Source organism: Miscanthus floridulus, chromosome 11 (assembly GCF_019320115.1).
Source record: "Miscanthus floridulus cultivar M001 chromosome 11, ASM1932011v1, whole genome shotgun sequence".
NCBI lineage: Eukaryota > Viridiplantae > Streptophyta > Magnoliopsida > Poales > Poaceae > Miscanthus > Miscanthus floridulus.
In genome coordinates, this window is record NC_089590.1 from 655,622 (window position 1) to 667,352 (window position 11,731).

Genomic DNA, 11,731 nt, shown 5'->3' on the forward strand with positions numbered 1-11,731 from the left:
AATACAGGTTTGCCAATCAAACTGGATTGCTTTCTCTTGTACTTTCACCTATTGATCTATACTGCTATTATTTAGCTTGCTGTTAGTTTTAACGGTTCATGCCAAACCCCAGAAATATGTTAGTTTTAACAGTTCATCCTTTTTACTTTGAATACTTCACAACATTTATTTATCATGCAAAAGCATATATGTATAATAATAAACTCAAGAAAAAGGTTGTGTAAAGAACAAATGATGGATTACTTATTTAAATGAACAACATCTCAACACCTTGGTACAACATGATGATCTCCTCTGTGGGCTAACTCTGTTTACTTTATACTTGCATGAATGAACTCTGCATAAATTGTTGTGATTAAGGTTACATGGTTTGATTTGTCAATCTCTAATGAGTATTGCAGCTACTGATATATCACAGTAGGGTCTAGGTCTTGTAAAAACATCGTCCTATTCATTCATGTACTGTTAGTAGGGTCTGTTTGTAAATTCCGTAGTTGGCGTTTTGTTTCTGTCTTCCTCCAATCAGGAATCTCCCAATTTGATTGGTGTTCAGTCTTGCAATAGTTGAAGGGAAGATTCTAGGTAGTGTTTCAGCTTTTGCTTGTATATCTCTTTCACTTCATCTGATATCTACTATGATCAAACAAGTGGTGAAAAATTGAAAATTTTTAATCTCTGTACTCTGGACTTGATGTGGTTAAACCTGAAACTCCTCCTACTCAATTCTTTCAGACTAGTTTCAGTACTGTCAGATTAGAACAAATGCTAGAATGGTTTTGCTTGCCGCTTCATGTTAGTTGGAATTAAGGGTTTTAGCATGGCATGCATGCCAAATCTGGTGCATTCAGGTGATTTCCGATCAGATTAATTTTGTCAAATCTTAGTTTTCCGAACAAGGACATTTCCGATCATGTGCATGTGTGTGTTGACCCCATTGAATGACAATGATTTCTTCATGTCATCCAAAAGAAAACAAATACACAGCCTATGAAATTAGTTTGGCCTTGACGATCTGGTGCATGACATTAAATTAACTTGTGGGCTAGTTGCCTAGTTTTATATATTCATAAGTGCTTTCTGTCGTGCCTACCAAAGATAATTTGGCTCCTATCATGACCAAGAGTGACTTATTTTTAGATAATAGAGGTAATCTCTGACCTCTGTGCCAGCGGAGAATGCACAACTCAGTGGTCTGTTTATCATAGGATCTAATGCCTATTGTAATTTCACTTCGTTTCCTTACCGCACTGTAAGTGCATATGTTTCCCCACTTCACGCAGTAAAAAATATTGGGGAATGCTTGTTAATTGCCGTGCACTATCTATTGCAGTTAGTTCAAATAATTAGTGGTTGGGGACAGTTGAGATTATCGGTACGGTACTTGGCCTCTACTTGTCCAGTTAATTTATGTTTGTTGTGGCCCTTGTAGGGGTTTGTGCTGGAGGATGCTACAGGCCTGATGAGCCAGTTGAGATTTTCATTGGCATCTTGTCATCAGCCAATCATTTTGCTGAGCGTATGGGTGTGAGGAAGACATGGATGTCTGCTGTCCTCAAGTTACCAAACAGGGTGGCTCGTTTTTTCGTTGCACTGGTAAACACTTCAATGTAATCCCAAATGCTTAGCTTACTTCATTTGTTTTGTGTGCTTGTGCTGAAGGTGTTTCTTAACTCTAGCATGGCAGAAAAGAAGTGAATGTGAAGCTGAAGAAGGAAGCTGAATTTTTTGAGGACATTGTTTTTGTGCCCTACCTGGACAACTACGATCTTGTTGATATGAAGACTCTTGCAATATGCGAGTATGGGGACTTGGCATATGATTCTTTGCATTGTTGTTTAGCTGTTAACATCTTTAGCTATCTAGGCAGTATGATAGCATTTTATGGTCAGTCGGACCAATACTCATGTTGTAGAGTTCCTCATCTAACAAGTCAGCATTAAGTAATATGTTCATTGTAGTTGGACCAATACTCATGTTGTAAAGATTTGAGTTTCAGTACAATCGTAGAAGAAGATAAGTCATGATGAAGTTGTGCATGAAAAATATATGTTCATCGAATTTGAATTGTAAATTTGAATTTTTTTTACGAAAAAAATGTACTGTAGGGACGGTTGATACTGTAGCCGCCCCTACAAATCGATTTATAGGGGCGGCTGATAACACCAGCCGCATCTATAAATAGATTTTGTAAGGACGGTCTGAGAACCGCCCCTACAAATACATGATTTATAGAGACAGTAGGGTAGGGGCGACTGACCGGTATGCCTAATAATAAACATATAAATATATTTATTTACAACTATATTAACTTAATTAATATTACGTCTGATGAATCCAAACGGCCCCTCTCCCAGCTGGCCGACCCCTCTCACTGTGTCTGCTGTCGTCGCTGCTAGCGCGCGCTGTACGTATAAGAAGAGAGAAGTGACTGCTTCCCTCTCTCGCTTGGTCTGTTGGTCATCATCATCATCCACCAGTTGTGTTCTTGTCTCGTGGCCCCCATCGTCCTCGCGTCGTGCTCGCGCGCGTTCATTGCCGCCGCCGGCGTCGCGCGGGCCGGACCAGGCCGGGGTGGACCGGCGACCTCCTGCCGCACGTCGTCGAGCGCGCGAGCTGTACACGTAGTCCGCCACGATGGCCAATTCATCAGGTAATAAGCAGGCCGCCGAGCTAGCTATGAAAGGCCGCCAGCTTTCGGAATTGAATCCATGCGTGTCTTGCTTGCCGCGCGTGTCTCCTGCCCTCCTCTCCCTCTCGCTATTAGCTCTGTGTGTTGTGTGTGGTGTGGGTACGGTGGCTGCTTTCTACTTTGTTGACGAATCATCATATATACAATCTTGTTTAATTTCTTGCTTGCTCTGATCCTCTGTGTATGCACTACACACAGCCGTCGCGTCAAAGCAATTTCCAATTTCTGATTGGACTAGTAGGATGATGATTCTGATTCCAGTTTCCAACAGGGCTAGGCACTTGCTAGTTGCACATGAAAAAGCATATATGGTATATGCACATGAAAAAGCATGCACGATGCCTCTCCGAGCCAAGCCATATAGGATATAGCGAAGCAGGGCTGATGAGGCTATGTAGCTAGTAGTACTTACGTTCATCAAGCAAGGTCCTCCGATCCGATGCGTCCTCAACATGACATGTACACACTCGATCTGCAGAATCTTATATATATATATATATATATATATATATATATATGCACAATCACAACGCAAACATGTCATGAGATGCCAATTAAGAGGTATTTTGGGGATTCCTCTTTTCATTCGCCACCATCCATATATATCCCTTGCTGGATTATTGTCAGAGTTCAGATTACACATGATTCTCGCTTGAGCATCATCGGTAAGAGATGGATAAGATGAGGGTACACCTTCCGTTAGTAGTAGCCAAGCAAGCAAAATCTCTAAAAAAACAAGCGTCCAGGCATGTGGATCCAACATCTTGAAGGCACCACCAGGCATGCATTTTCCCGGCCGGCCGGCAAGCTTGTCCGGCAGCAGCAACCTAGCTATGCCCGCCTTCGATCTCCTCCGATCCTGGCGTGAATCGGATAGGAGATTCAAGATCTCTCTCTCTCTCCTCTTCCTTTTTGTTAGCGAGAGGGAGAATCGAAATTATAAGAGTGGCGCCGACGACGACCTTGCCGGAGGAGAAAGCAAGCAAGCGGAGTGGTGGTCAGTAGCGGCAGATGCAGGACGGGAATAAAGGAGGCTAAATAACGAAGATCTACGTCTAGGTTAAAGATTAACGGTGATTTAAGGGTAAGTAACCGTGATGTGACGAAGAAATCAGGTTCACTGGGGCTGTACTGTGCAAGTGGCCGGCCTATTTTTTTTGTACATTGGCCATGGCCATGGCCATGGAGGGAGAAGACTGAAGAGAGTGGCGTGGGCATGGCACTATGGCAGGGGCACTAATTGTATTCTATGGCAGCCAGTCAGCGTACGCCACCCGATGACCTGACCTGCCGTTTTTCCATCGCTTTCCACGGCGGCCGTTCCGATTCCGATCCTCCGCCTCTATTGGTCACCGTGCATCCACGCTGGAGCGCGTGATGGGGGCGGGAGCGGGACCACATCCTGCCGCCGCCGCCTGCCCCGCCTCTTCTGGTCCCGCCGCCGCTCCGATCCATGGAGCAGCCGCCCCCCGTCCGTGGTTGCCACTGCTGCCACACGCACACGCCTCCGCCGCCACGCCGCTTACCCTGCAATCCCCCCTCCCTCCGCCGCCGCCCACCACGAGCCTGCCGGACCCTCTCTGTTTCATGGAGGTGCCGCGCGGTTCATCCGGACCTCCACCGCGCCCGCCTCGTCGACGTCACCACCAGCGCCGCCTCCGCCGCCGCTGCCGCCGCCACCAAGCCACAAGACGACGCTCTCGATCGGATCGGAGGTGCTCCAAATCTATCACCGCCACTTCACTAGCTATTACTACTACTTATTATTAAGCCAGTAGATAGATAACTCTGCTGCTCATAAATCTGAAGTTTCACTTCAATTTTGATTTTGACTTAAAAAATGAATCAAGCCCCGTTGTTCCCTGCTGCCTTTTCGGTGCGAAGAACCACTCCGATTGGTTTATCTCGCTTCAATCAAAAGCTATATATGGCCTTTCAGCACTTTCCTTTATGCAGAGTATTCGTGACTTCTTCCTTTAATTAAAAGTCGCAAATATTATTTTCAGCTGACCAATGTCGTCTTCATTTCTCATTTCAAAACTCTATAGTTTAATCGCCTCAAAGTTCATTAGCATCCGTGGGGGGACAAAAATGTTCACTTTCAACCCGTTCAGATAAAGTTGTCACTCTTTCACAGTTAGCTCCTCCCTCTGTTAGTACTAACTGTTAGGAAAGGTTGAAAGAATGCCGTCAAAGGAATGCCCTTTTCAATTATTAAATGTTTCTCTTCAGCAAGTATTTGTCTCCAATAAATATCCCACTGTCCTTACTGCAAATGGAGATTCACATCGGGTAGCTGCATTCTTGTGTTTCCCTCAGCTACCAAGCATGCTTTCAAGAGTATATTGGCCAGCCTCCCTAAGCCTGGCGGCGGTGAATACGGGAAATTCTTCAGCCTTCCTGCACTAAATGATCCAAGGATTGGTAAATTTCTATGCTCGGTTCTGTAATATTTTCAGTTTCTCCTTCCTTCACTTTGCAATTTACATTCCTATTTATCTGGACTATGCAAATATAAACTAGTACACATGCTATGCTAATTCTGTATAGCATTCACATTCTCAACTCTGCTGTGTTCACTAACTTCCTTTAATTTCAACAAGGGCGTTTGTTTCATCTGCCAGCTCTTTATAGTACTTAGTAGCACATTGAAAAAGACAAAGAAGAAATGTTCCATTGTCTCTTCTTGGAAAAGCTACATCTCAAACTTTTAGTTTAACTTAATAAAATATTTTGCGAGACAATGCTATGGCTATGCATAGGTGCAAACTTTTACACCTTTATTTTGCTTACCTATACAAATTGCAATGTTATACTTTTTGCAACATCATGCCTGTACATTAATATGTTAATACTATTTTAAATAACAAAAAAAATCCTTTTCTTGTGTTCTATCAGATAGGCTTCCCTACTCTATACGTGTTCTCCTGGAATCAGCTATCCGCCATTGTGATAACTTCCAAGTCACAGAGAGTGATGTCGAGAAAATCATTGATTGGGAGAACACATCTCCAAAGCTGGCTGAGATACCTTTCAAGCCAGCGAGATGCATTCTCATGGTTGGTTTTGATCTGACATCTCACAAATTCTTATGCTTCATATATAATTGCCTGCTGCTTATTATATATCATCCAATTTATGATCTAGGACAACACTGGAGTCCCAGCAGTTGTAGACCTTGCAGCTATGCGTGATATGATGCCAAAGTTGGGTTGTGATCCCTGCAAGATCAATCCATTGGTACATCTTTATTTTCTCTGTTATTGATTCATCATGTCAAAAGTTCTGTGCTCCCTCATCTATTTCTGTTTCTGTTTCACAATACATATTTCCATTTGGATTGTGCATGCAGATTCCGGTGGATGCTGTTATTGACCATGCGGTGCGAGTGGATGTAGCAGGGACATGTGATGCATTGGATAGAAACGAAGAGCTGGAGTTCCAGCGCAACAAAGAAAGGTTTGCTTTTCTTAAATGGGCATCCAGTGCTTTCCATAACATGCGGGTTTTCCCCCCTGGTTCTGGCACTGTACACCAGGTAAACTAATGCTCTGGATCCAAGAGAATTTAATGTGTCTGTATCGCAGAAACTCTTTATTTTCATCTTTGATTTGAATTGCAATACAAATTTCAGGTAAATATTGAGTATCTTGCCCGAGTTGTCTTCAACGAAGATGGCATTCTGTACTTCGATAGTGTGGTTGGCACAGACTCGCACACCACTATGGCTAATAGTCTTGGAGTTGCTGGTTGGGGAGTAGGTGGTATTGAAGCGGTTGTTGCAATGCTTGGCCAGGTAAACACTGTTAAGTGGAGACTCACAAGGAAAAGATTTGCAGAAAATGATGGGGTTGAGTCATCCATAAAAAATGATGGGATCATCCCATGACTTTTAAACACAATGGGTTTTGCCCACCCTGAAAATCACAAGTTGTATATGGCAGCCAACAAGGAAATTGTAGTCAGACTTTACATGCAAAGCTAGCCTTAACACATCTTTCTGATCTGATAAGTTCAGCAACATATATAGGTCCATAAATGCTGACTTCCTGTCTATGCATTACAAATTGACCCATAAGTTGGTCTCTTATGCAGCCAATGGGCATGGTTTTGCCTGGTGTGGTTGGGTTCAAGTTGAGTGGGAAGTTACGGGATGGTGTCACTACTACTGACCTTGTTCTTACTATGACCCAAATGCTAAGGAAGCACGGTGCTATTGGCAAATTCGTTGAATTCTATGGTAAGCATATTAGAGAAGCGTGGTATACATCTTTGCCATAATTTAATTTATTCATATATCTCTCTCAACGACTTTTCTCTTTATTTCTCTGTTGCATTCAGGTGTTGGTGTGGGCGAGCTATCTTTGCCTGCCAGGGCCACAATCGCCAACATGTCTCCAGAATATGGAGCTACCATGGGCTTCTTCCCTGTAGACCAAGTAGCGTTGGACTACCTCAAATTGACAGGCCGAAGCGATGAAACTGTATGTTTCACTATGTGCAGACTACTCTTTTACCATACCCATTCCATCATTCTGATATATATTTTTTTATTAATAAAACAGTTTTATATCTTGCATTATATGTGATTCAGGTGTCGATGATTGAAGCATACCTGCGAGCTAACAAGATGTTTGTGGAGCACCATGAGGTATGGTTTTTGCCTTTTTGGTTTTACAGTGCTTGAGTTCCACTATTCCTGATTTATAAGAAATTGACATATTCGCACTACTCATGGTGCCATGCAGCCTGAGACAGAACGAGTTTACTCTTCATATCTGGAGTTGGACCTTAGTGAGGTGGAGCCTTGCGTTTCAGGCCCCAAAAGGTAAATATAGTGCTCCTTGGTTATGATTTTCTCACTGTTGGACAATAACTATATTTTTCTACTAGTGCTAATGGGGACTTGGATTGTGCTGTCCTGTTTGATTTGCCATCCTGCAGGCCTCATGATCGTGTCCCTTTGAGGGAAATGAAGTCAGACTGGCATGCTTGCCTGGACAACGAAGTTGGTTTCAAGGTAATAGGCCCTTGGTTCTGTAGTACATGATATTTCCTTTACAATTTTCTTTAAAAAAAAATAATGTCTGAGTATCTTAAATTTATTGCATGGCAAACACTACTCCAGGGCTATGCAGTGCCAAAGGAACAGCAGGGTAAAGTTGTGAAATTCGATTTCCATGGACGGCCAGCTGAAATCAAGCATGGCAGTGTTGTTCTTGCAGCAATATGTAGCTCCACAAACACATCGAATCCCAGCGTCATGATTGGTGCTGGCCTTGTGGCAAAGAAAGCCTGCGAATTGGGCCTTGAGGTTGGTTTATTGTTCTTTAGTATATGATCTCTTGTTGTTGTATTGATTATTCTCCCCTGCCCTCTTCTCTGCTCTGTTTTCTTACTGTGGAACAACTCTTATATATCCTCAGGTGAAGCCATGGGTAAAAACAAGCCTTACCCCTGGATCTGTGGTTGCTACCGAGTACTTGAAACATAGGTATATCTATAGTTTTGCCATCCAAATCTAGTTCTGTTAGTCGAAAATTGAGATGCATCATGTCATCCGATGGCATGTCTGAATGAAGCAACTGTTTGTGGTTTATCCATGCAGCGGGCTTCAAGATTATCTGAACCAGCAAGGGTTCCATGTCGCTGCGCATGGCTGTGCCACTTGCGTCGGCAACTCTGGCGACCTGGATGAATCTGTATCAGCTGCTATCACAGAAAATGGTAGGGTGTTATCTATTTTTGTAGCTGTGCACATAACAAGTTTTATTAATTAATTGTTAGCTTATGGTTTACTCTTGCACATACAGATATCGTTGCTGCTGCGGTGCTGTCGGCCAACCGAAACTTTGAGGGCCGTGTGAACCCTCTCACTCGGGCTAACTACCTCGCCTCACCGCCTCTGGTTGTTGCCTATGCTCTTGCCGGCACTGTAAGTACTCCACGGCATGCTGTTGTTTCTTCAACTTGGCCATGTACTATTATTTTGTGGCTGACACACACTATATATGGCTGGTAATATAGCATCACATGCGTCTTGTGCCTTTTCAATCAGGTTGACATTGACTTTGAGAAAGAACCCATTGGAGTTGGAAAGGGTGGCAAGGAAGTTTTCTTGAGAGACATATGGCCTTCAAACCAAGAAATCGATCAGGTTGTTGAGTCCAGCGTGCAGACTCACTTGTTCAAGAAAGTGTACGAGTCCATCATGGAACGCAACCATAGGTGGAACGAGCTACCGGTTCCAAAGGAGGCGCTGTACCCATGGGACGACAAGTCCACCTACATCCGCAAGCCCACATACCTCGACGGCATGTCCATGTCACCACCCAGCCTGCCCAAGGTGACGGAGGCCTACTGCCTGCTCAACCTTGGGGACTGTATCACCACGGACCACATCTCCTACTCGGGGAAGATCCCCGAGGGCACCCCTGCAGCCAAGTATCTGCTCGAGTACGGCGTGGAGCCCAAGAACTTCAGCTCCTATGGTGGCCGCCGTGGGAACAATGAGATCGTGATGAGGGGAGCGTTTGCCAACATGAGGATCGTGAACAAGCTTCTTGATGGCAAGGCTGGTCCCTGGACGATCCATGTTCCTACCGGGGAGAAGCTCTATATCTTTGATGCCGCAATGGTATATATGCATGCTCGATTATCATAATGCTGGTGCTACTACTCCATATATATGTGAATAATCTCCTTTTTTAAATATGTATGTGATTGATGCAGAAATACAAGTCGGAAGGTCATGATATGGTCATTATCGCTGGTGCTGAGTACGGCAGTGGCAGCTCTCGTGACTCTGCTGCCAAGGGACCAATGCTACTGGGCGTCAAGTTGGTGATTGCAAAGAGCTTCGAGCGGATCCACCGGAGCAACTTGGTGGGAATGGGGATCATTCCTCTCTGCTTCAAAGAAGGCGAGGACGCCGATTCACTCGGCCTCACTGGACGCGAGCGCTACACCATCCACCTCCCTACCAGCATCTCCGAGATCAGTCCTGGCCAGGATGTGACGGTCACAACCCACGACGGCAGATCCTTCACTTGCATTCTTCGCTTGGACACACAGGTATGGACATTGCTAAACATTCCAAAAACTAGCTCTAGTAATCCTTACCATCCAGTTCTTTTGTAAATGACACATTATGTTGTTCTTGGCGTTGTCATGCAGCTTGAGGTGGCATACTTCAGCCACGGAGGCATCCTTCCCTACATGGTCCGCAACCTGGCATCACAGATGAAATAAGTTAAAGTTTATTGGTGGGAATAAATTAAAAGGTTGGAGTCTCTTGATCATATCTGTGCAAATTGACATGGTCTCTCTAATCGAAAAAAATTGTGCAAATTGACATGGTTTCTATCTGATCGAAAAAATTGTGCAAATTGATTTCAATCAAGAATAATCTGTGTAAATTGATGTACTCTCTCTGATGCAAAATATATGTCAATCAAGACACTAACACGGTGTACACGGTTTGACTAGCATTTTTCTATGAAGTATGATATATCAAATTCAAATAATTACACATTATAGGAAGCACTTTTCATGATGCATCTAACAATGTCAATCTATATAATGGTCTATTTATCCATGGTCAAAGCTATAAAAAATCGACTGCCAAGAATTTTAAAACCATTTTTTTACATATTTTGGACCGAAAGGAGTATTAGTACTATGTGCAAAAGCTTTCTAATCACTAGACTTTCTATTATTTTCTCACATATTCTCTTCTATTGATACACATGTTGGATATTTGCTATGTAGGTAGTATAATGCCACATATTTGGCGCATGTCTGTAAATAAGTGGCACATTCGAATCTTCACTTGCGCTCTTCGCTCTGGCATTGAGGTATGCATGTATATTCTAAAAAGAAAAAAATATAGATTTAATCACCATATGTATATGCTGAATAATAATGTTTTCCGAATAATAAGACATTGTGTTCTTGGTGGTTGTGGTGCAGGTGGATCGGAGCTGCCATATACTTTCTCCGCAGCACATGGGCAAGAATTTTGTTTTAGCAGCCGATTATTTGTACTCTTCGGTCCTCTTGATTGATGTCAATTTGCTTTGCAAACAATATCAGCGCGCCTTTGTAGATTTCCAAATCCAAATGGATATATATGCCGTATTGAAATTTGCTGTATCTAGTGAGTTTTTCCTTACCATCCTACCAGAATCGATGGTGAGGGAAAGTGAACTTCGGTGTTTTATTTTTTGGGGGGGAAATGGTGTGCTGGATTGGTGCGGGCCGAGAAGGGCAGGCCGGCAACGCTATTGCGTTGCGTGTGCACACGTCAGGCGTCACTCCCTACTCTCTGGAAGTGGAAGCTGCCTTTGTTGGCCTCCAACTCGAAGCAAATTTATATATAAAAAAAAACTCGAAGCAAATTAGAGGCACAATCTACATGGAGGGCGGCCGGGCGTGCGGGCCTGGCCCAGTCCACGGATGAAGCGGCAAGAGACCAGACCCAATTGCTTCGCCTGCAGTTGGCACCGGCCGAGGCGGGACAGCCCGCAACGAACGAGCACCTGTAGTCTACATGGCGGGCCTGGCCCAATAATCTGTTCAGCCTACCAAACATGAGCATCTGCACCCTAGCAGGTGATGAAAAAAAAAGAACAAAATAAATAAGTATTGTTTTCGCCCGGACTCGAACCGGAGACCTTCAGTGTGTTAGACTGACGTGATAATCAACTACACCACGAAAACTTGCTGTTCCTGGGATACTTCATATCGTAACATACGTTTCCAAGGGCACTATCGCATGCAGCTACGCACAAACGTTATTATTTTCTGTTCCATGAACATGACTTACATCCTTTATTTCCCCATAGAGCGTGGCACATACAAATTATGGTTCGTTTGAAAATAGAACGCTAGAAAAGGAAGTGGGTGGGCTTGGCATTCGTGATCTTTAGAAAATTCAACGGAAGTCTTGACATTCATTTTGCTTGGATGGTGATTGTTACTATTAAACATGCTGCTAACTGTTAGTATATTTCCGTCTTTGTCTCTCATGATCAAACATAA

The 11,731-nt window shown here is 43.6% G+C and overlaps 1 protein-coding gene and 1 non-coding gene across 3 annotated transcripts; one reads left to right on the forward strand and one right to left on the reverse strand.

Moving 5' to 3' along the window:
* The first annotated feature begins 2,431 nt into the window (after positions 1 to 2,431).
* LOC136494095 (putative aconitate hydratase, cytoplasmic) lies at positions 2,432 to 10,843 on the forward strand. Of its 2 annotated transcripts, none has more exons than XM_066490239.1 (20): positions 2,432 to 2,650; positions 5,009 to 5,113; positions 5,588 to 5,748; positions 5,837 to 5,929; positions 6,042 to 6,227; positions 6,324 to 6,485; positions 6,785 to 6,929; positions 7,031 to 7,173; positions 7,284 to 7,340; positions 7,438 to 7,517; positions 7,634 to 7,709; positions 7,818 to 8,003; positions 8,116 to 8,183; positions 8,298 to 8,416; positions 8,503 to 8,624; positions 8,748 to 9,326; positions 9,422 to 9,763; positions 9,866 to 9,972; positions 10,460 to 10,545; positions 10,661 to 10,843. In XM_066490239.1, the coding sequence occupies exons 1-18, from the start codon at positions 2,635 to 2,637 to the stop codon at positions 9,938 to 9,940; spliced, it is 2,715 nt and encodes a 904-aa protein (XP_066346336.1). In that variant the 5' UTR covers positions 2,432 to 2,634; the 3' UTR covers positions 9,941 to 9,972; positions 10,460 to 10,545; positions 10,661 to 10,843. The 2 variants fall into 2 exon arrangements, with proteins under 2 accessions (XP_066346336.1, XP_066346335.1); XM_066490238.1 differs by lacking the exon at positions 2,432 to 2,650 and adding an exon at positions 3,379 to 4,404.
* A 493-nt stretch (positions 10,844 to 11,336) lies between these two features.
* Positions 11,337 to 11,410, reverse strand: TRNAV-AAC (transfer RNA valine (anticodon AAC)). Its single transcript has one exon. It is a non-coding gene; the product is annotated as a tRNA-Val (tRNA).
* Positions 11,411 to 11,731: the final 321 nt, after the last annotated feature.

Coding starts and splice junctions, on each gene's coding strand:
- LOC136494095 (XM_066490238.1), top strand. CDS start 4,143: ATGGAGCAGCCGCCCCCCGTCCGTGGTTGCCACTGCTGCCACACGCAC. Junction 8,004..8,115: donor CCTGCGAATTGGGCCTTGAG/GTTGGTTTATTG, acceptor ATATATCCTCAG/GTGAAGCCATGGGTAAAAAC. Junction 8,184..8,297: donor ACCGAGTACTTGAAACATAG/GTATATCTATAG, acceptor TTATCCATGCAG/CGGGCTTCAAGATTATCTGA.